This window comes from Macrobrachium nipponense, chromosome 41 (genome assembly GCF_015104395.2).
Source record: "Macrobrachium nipponense isolate FS-2020 chromosome 41, ASM1510439v2, whole genome shotgun sequence".
Lineage (NCBI taxonomy): Eukaryota > Metazoa > Arthropoda > Malacostraca > Decapoda > Palaemonidae > Macrobrachium > Macrobrachium nipponense.
This window is the reverse complement of record NC_061102.1, coordinates 22,177,310-22,184,776: the sequence shown is the minus strand read 5'-3', so window position 1 is coordinate 22,184,776 and position 7,467 is coordinate 22,177,310. Positions and strand designations below refer to the sequence as shown.

General features: G+C 38.0%; 1 protein-coding gene across 14 annotated transcripts in view; it reads left to right on the top strand.

Annotated features, from left to right (window-relative positions):
* Positions 1–7,467, top strand: part of LOC135212588 (FK506-binding protein 5-like) — a 126,089-nt gene that overhangs the window by 60,858 nt on the left and 57,764 nt on the right. For all 14 annotated transcript variants that reach the window (XM_064246137.1, XM_064246141.1, XM_064246134.1 and 11 more), the window contains 4 exons: positions 2,779–2,863; positions 5,099–5,288; positions 5,657–5,759; positions 5,886–6,023. In XM_064246137.1, the coding sequence (XP_064102207.1) occupies positions 2,779–2,863; positions 5,099–5,288; positions 5,657–5,759; positions 5,886–6,023 (516 nt within the window). The remainder of the gene's footprint in view (positions 1–2,778; positions 2,864–5,098; positions 5,289–5,656; positions 5,760–5,885; positions 6,024–7,467) is intronic.

Genomic DNA, 7,467 nt, shown 5'->3' with positions numbered 1-7,467 from the left:
AGCGGCAGAGGCTATTGCTAACTGTAGAAGAGCCTCGTCGGCCAAACTCTATCAGTCAAAATGGGGAGTTTTTAGAAATTGGTGCAGAGAAAGTCACACAACTTCTTCTAAAACCTCTATACAAGAGATAGCAAACTTCCTAATATATCTGAGAGACGTTATGAAGTTATCGACTTCGACAATAAAAGGATACAGATCTATGTTGGCATCAGTTTTTAAACATAGAAACTTAAATATATCTAATAACTCGGACATCAGCGACTTGATTAAATCTTTTGAGTCCACATAGGACAGGAGACCAGGTTTAGTTGGACTGGAATTTAGACGTGGTATTGTCCTGGCTCTCTAAAGCGAATTTTGAACCTCTTAATTCGGCTTCTTTGAAGGATCTTACTAAGAAGACGTTATTCTTAGTCGCCTTAGCTTCAGCTAGGTAGAATCAGCGAGATGCAAGCAATGAGTAAAGAGATAGGATTTACACAAGACAAAGCTGTGTGTGCCTATACTCAGGATTTTTTAGCGAAGAATGAAGATCCTTCGAGACCATGGCCTTGTTTCTTCTCCATTCGAAGCTTGTCAGGATTAGTAGGAGAAGAGGACGAAGAACCTTCTTTGTGTCCGGTGAGAGCACTGAAATTTTTAATATTCATAAAAACAAAGGCTTTGAGAGGAAGTTCGAACCGATTGTGGTGTTCGGTTAAAGATCCGAGCCGTCCTATGTCTAAGAACGCAATTTCGTTCTTTTTAAGGAGCCTGATTGCAGGAAGCACACACGTCAGTAAGAGATCAGACTCTACAGGTGTGTAAAGTTAAAGCCCACGAGGTTAGGGCAGTAGCGACTTCCATGGCTTTTAGACATAATACGTCGCTAGCATCTATTTGCAAGCTACGTTCTGGAGGTCGAGATCGGTTTTTGCTCTCCATTACCTGAAGGATATGTGGAAGCAACGTTTGATAATTGTTGTCCGTTTTAGGACCTTTGTCGGTGATGGGCATGGTGTTGGGAAAGGAAGCATAGGGGGATTTGGTCCAATTCCCCACTTCCTTTTTTGACTATCTCTTCGTCTTGATTAGAAGGTGGTCGAGTTTTGGGGAAGCCTGGGGGGTACACGGTACCAGGAGTCCCGCCAGTTTTTTATGGTAGGGTTTGGTTTCTTATTTTTTATGGTTATGTGTAGGTGATGGTCTTTGATTGTTATTTTAATCTGGTCACAGCCCAGGGCAAGGGCGCATATTATTTCATTCTGATCAACCATCGGTGAACCTCCATGGTTGCAGAATACCCACTAGTAGTAGGAACGATCCTGGCCACTACTGCCACGTTCCCTACAAGTGATGAGAGCGCCGACCAGAGGCAGTATTCTCCTGCAGCTGCTCTCTCACGAGGTTAAGGTACTACAACATTTCTTGCAATGTGAGTTTTTTTTCTTATTTGCTTACTTAAAGTCCATATACCCACCAGCCGGGTAATGTGGATTCAGCTATGTAATTGTTCGGTAAGTTTCATGTGTGAAAATGGTATTTTTATTATAAAATAAGGTTTCACACATACTTACCGAACAATTACATGATTTAAAGCCAAAAGCCCTCCCTCCTCCCCACAGATGGACGGGTGGGCGGCTAAACGAATTGTCAAGCAAAGCTCAGTAGTACCGGGGATCCCCGAAAGTGGGCGGGGTTGTATTCACCTACACGTCAGCAGCGCCCAATTTAGCGCCGAGAAATCTTTGGAAATTTCGACTGCCGATAAAGGTAAGAAAGCGTATAGCTATGTAATTGTTCGGTAAGTATGTGTGAAACCTTATTTTATAATAAAAATACCATTTTTTTTATTAAGCATATCCTAGGGTAAATAGTGTACACTGTATGGCACAGTGCATGTGATTGGCAAGTTATATAACTGTACACTACCATATATACTATACTGTGTATAAAAACTGTACCCATAGAAAATGTAAATAACAGGCAGCCTAGCAAAAAGTGAAGGTGCTCTATCATTCACTCACATATGCACCACTGCTCAATATTGGTGGTAATCTGGTATTCTCATTTTCTTGCATTACCTATAGGTGGTGATAGTTAATTGTGTATGCATAGTTTGCATAACCTAAGCTGCTGTGGTGAAATTCTTGAATGACACATTTTGCTACCTATAGTGTCATATCTTTTGGTTGTTTTTTGTTTAACATTTACATATAACAGAAATACAGTATAGATAGTTCTTACTTCTGTAGAATAATAAAAATACAATATAAATCATTCTTATTTCTGTAGATTCTTTGCAGTTTCTTAGCTAAGTATGTATTTTCATAGGCTGGCCAGTGATATGATGGGAATTTGGGGTAGCATAGTGTAGGCTAACCTAGTCACTAGTCCTGTAACCATACTTTGGAAATATTCACACCCTCCTTGGATGTAGCATTGTAAATAATAAAGAGGTTACTGTTATAGAAAAATACTAACCCTAATGGAAAATGCTATGAATACAGCTGATGTTGACAGGAACTCCTCCGGCTTCTTCTTTAATGGCTGTTCACCTGTAAACAGCCTTCAAACATAAAAAAGTAGGCAGGTAAATAATAGCTACAGTGAATTCCAGGTTGCACAGTCTTTACATATGGAGACTATGAATTTGGGACGTATATGAATTGATGAGTTTGTCATGAGGCAAATGATATTAACCTTTTTCTATTTTATTCTGGTAAACTTTAGTTTGTATAATCATAGGAAATGTCATTTCAAGTTTTACTAATGCTGTTTATCTTCTGTTGTCATTAGATTGTAGACAATTTGAATTTGGAGAATGCAAACTTGGAGAATGAGATGTTACGACTACAGCAGCAGAATTTAGCCCCTATAAAAAGTAAGTTACCATACCTGAAAAAGCACTTTCAAACATTTACTCACAGTTTCACATCCTCATATGCTCCTTTTAGACATTTAAATTAGCAAACCCTAGGTACTGTTATATACATTAGTTAATGGGGTTCATATTTTTTTATTTAAAGATTTCATATTACGTATTCTAAGAAAGAATTTCTCTCTACTAGACTAGGGCCTCATCATCTAAAGAATGTGTAAAAGTCCCCAGTATTCAAATGCCTTGGGACTTGTTGGGTTTTGAATAATTAAAAGTTTTGTGTAGCCGATTATGGGTTAGTCATCAATAACAATATATTGTTGCCATAAGTAGGTATATCTTAGCTTAACCAGACCACTGAGTTGATTAATAGCTCTCCTAGGGTTGAGCCAAAGGATTAGTTATTTTCACGTGGCTAGGAACCAGTTGGTTACTTAGCAACGACATTATATCAAGGAATTAATTTCTAATCAGAAACAAATTCCTCTGGTTCCACATTGGCAGAGCGAGGAATCGAAGTCGAGACACCAAGTAGGTAGGCGAGAACGTAAACCACTCGTCCAACAAGGAACTAATTTTTGCCATAAATCAGTGCACAGGTTTATGATAATTTTTAAATGTGTAGCTGAATTTAACCCTTAATGGACGGACCCCTGGTTTGATGATAGCGTTTAAATATGTGGCTGAAATTAACTCTTAATGGATGGACCCCCTCATGTGAGTACAGTAGGCCCCCTTATTCGCGTTCTCTGGATTCGTGGACTCACGCATTCACGGATTTCTCTCTGGACCATATCTACCCATTATTCGTGGGAAATTCACCTATTCACGGTATTTTTCTATGAGAAATATCCACAAATTCCTGGGGTATTTTATCATTCATCATAAAATTTTTATGATAAAACTATTGAAAAACCAGGTATAAACATTTTTAATGGGTTTTTCGTGAGTTTTACCTAACAAAATAGGCCATTTTAAGTATTTTTTATAGGGGTTCCAACTATTTGCGGGTTCTAGCTATTCAGGCGGGGTGCGGGTCTGGTATGCATCCCCCGCTAATACAAATACGGGGGGGGGCATTGCAGCAGTAACATGTTTTGGGTGTTGGACGGACCCACTCATGGTGAGCATCACTATTATGTGCCGTCGATTTGGGGAAATTGGGCAGGAAAGAGGTGCTATTACTTCTATTGCCCATAAATTCACTAATGGCAACTTTTAGACTAGCCAAGATCAAGGAAACAGGTGGCTCAGAGGTTAGTTGTGATCTTAACTTCAAAGGAGCATGTACTGCCTCTCCTTCATATCTTTTTATGAATTTGCACATAAAGCTATACGAAGGGGTTGCTGTTGGTTTTACTTTTTATCTTTTATGATAGTTTGTCAGTTGTAATTGTAATTTTGCAAAGAAATATTAGAAAAGACACGTAGTATAATCCAAAAAAGTTACTGCATCTTCGATCTCTGTCAAATTTATGTAAATATTTTAGAACAGATATACCCAGAATTTGTTACTGATTGTAGTTCTTATCTGTTTTGATAATGTATGAACTGTAAGTATAATTTTACAATATAAAATAAATTTTTTTTTTTTTGGAAAAAAACATGTATAACATGGTAAAATTTGCAATAGTCTTGTAAAAGAGGCCCCTCAAGGGGTTTAAATAGTCATTTCCAACTTTTTGTTGAAGGTAGGGAAAATATTTTTGATTTTTTTTTCTTACACCTTGTGCATTTGCATATCTTCTTTCCATTGATGCATTTTTTTTCCTTAAATTGGCTGACCTCAAGTTTACCTGGCCTGGGGTGCTGCATATTGATTTTTTAGCCCAACTCATATGGGTTAAGTAAGTTAAAGCTAGTTCATTTGGGCTCTTCCTGTGTATTCACACAGGCTGATTGTGTATAGTACTGCACTCTGTAATATGATACTGAAAACTTTTGCAGACAGGTCATTTTTATGTGAATTTATATACATACTCTGAGTGGTTACTCTGTTATTATTATTATATTATTAACATCATTATTTGGAACATGAGAACCCTATTCATATGGAACAAGCCCACATGGGCCATTGACTTGAAATTGAAGTTTATAAAGAATATGGTGTCCATTTGAAAGAAGTAACTGAGGGTAATAGGAAATACAGAAAGAAGAGATCAGTTGTTGAGGTGTTGATCATTGTTTGTTTAAACTTATAATGAAAGGCAACTTTGTTTATTTACCTTACTGTTGCAGTTCGTGGCAAAGATGGTAAACAGGCACGGGTGCTCAGGGAACGAATTAGTCAGCTCATTGTTGACAACGAAGAATTACGACTTGCCATTGGCAAGATGCAGTTTGCAAGTGTTCCTGAAGGAGACATGTTAGCATTTAATACTGCCATTGAGAATAATTTTAATCTTAGGCTTGCTGTTGGAAAGCTCAGGTAAGCTGTAAGTCTTGATCAAGTTTATTTAAATCCTTCTTGTCATTGCTGACATTTGTTATAAAATCTAGTTTAGACAGTCTTGAACATCTTTGCTTTATAGGCAGGTGCCTATACTATTTTGTAAATGCTTCTATTCCTGGACTCCTCCAGTTGAGGATGGATGATCTGTCTGTTATGCAGTGTCAGAATGTGAGATGATTCCATGTGATTACCTTTCTTTTTACTGTTCAGATATTTAGTTTCATAATTATTTGTGACATGTATGATTTGAAATTTGAATTTTCATGTGCCTTGAAAAAATTATATAGAGAATTTAGAAAATTATGTGCATGAATGTGACAACTGTTTCAATCTGTTTCAAATAGCCATCTGGTACCCAGTCTGCAAGAGCTCAAAGTGTCTGTAAATGAGCTTCAGTCTGAAAACCAGGAACTACAGTTGCAAGTGGGCAAACTTCGATATCAACAGGTAAGACATTTTGGATGATTGAATAGGTCATTATTTTAAGAAAAAGTGGAAAAATTGAAAATTAGTTTGGTGGGATCCATTGAAAATAACTGGTGTGCTATTAATTTTTGTCATGAATTTTTTCAGCAACCACTCCCGCAGGAATTGAATGCTGTTGCAAGAGAAGTTGAAAATTTACAAAAAACTGTCTTAGAAGCATCTATGAAGAAAAAAGCACCATCCAGTCTTCCAAATGCCAAATCATACCTTTCTTATATGACTGAGGTGAGAAAAGAATCCTATTCTGATAAAATTTGAAATCAAACTTTTGTTTATATGATGTAGAATAATAGTAATACATAATCATAACTCATCAGATTTCAAAACCTATAATGTGTTGTATGGTGATCACAGAAATCCATTAGTAACTGTAATGCTATTGAATAGTAATATTATTTGTATTATTTATGTTAGTTCTCGTAAGTATGAGAGGTTGTAACGATACTTTCAAAACCAATGCATCATTACATTAAGTTTTCTGATATAGCCCAGTTGGGTTGAGCTTATGTATGTTTTTGGCACACACTTAAAATTCCCAGGTGTTCTGCTTCTTGACTGCAAGAAGACTTTCCCATTCTTCAAGAGTTTGGGATTGGGTTAGGTTCAATTCCTAGCTTAACCTACCTTTTCGTGTGAGTAACCAGATCAGTAATGTAACTCATATCCTGGTGTTCTTATCTCCGAAGTAGTTAAGATACATCTTTGCTCTGTGATATGTGGCTCAAGAATGCTGCCATGGTGGTTCCTTACTCCAAGGGGGTGTAACCTGTCATCATATGACAACTCCTCTGATGAGTAGCACACTGATTGTATGTCATCATAAGGGATCACCTCATAGGATGTCTCCTCTGTTGAAGATGCGCATTTCCTGGGAAGCTCAATGACTTCTCCCCAGTCTACAGTGCAGTTACTTTGACAATGAAAAGGTTTACTGTAGGATGTTTAGAACATATCTGTGCTGAATATTTTGTCATAGGACATCCCCTTGGGATATCCTATTATCTCTTCTGTCTGCTTGGAAAGACCTATGTTAGACTTCTTTTCTGCAAGAAAAGCTAGAGGTCTTCTATTCATGGTTCCAGAATTGTTTATTAGAGAAGCAACTCCTTTCTGCTGCCTGTTCTACTCATTAACAGTCGAGATGGAGACAGAAGCATCTCCTCTTTGTCATTGTCTACAAATTCTGCCAGAGAAGGTATGGAAAAGGAGTCGAATCTGCCGTCCACTATTGATGGGCTTTGAGTTTTGGCCACGAATTCTGGAACAAACTCGAATACCATTGACTTCCAACCTCTCGAGTGCTTTATGGTATATGGCAGACCATGTAGTTCCCCCACTCTTTTGGTTGAAGCTAGGGCCAATAAGAAGACTGTCTTCAGGGTCAGGCTCCTATCTGTGGACTGCCTTAGTGGATCGTAGGGGGGTTTTGTCAGACTACTCAGTACCATGGTCAAATCCCAATCTGGGGCGTTTAGTGCCTTGGGTGAACGTGACTGCTCAAAGCTCTTCATCAACATGTCCACACCTTTCATGCGTAAGACTGAAGCTAGAGCAGCCCTTTACCCATCCACCGCAGATACAGACATGTTCCTTTTTGTCCCAAGATATATCAGGAAGTCTGCTAATTGCTGAATAGTGGTACCGAGTGGAGACAAGTTCCCTCTACGAC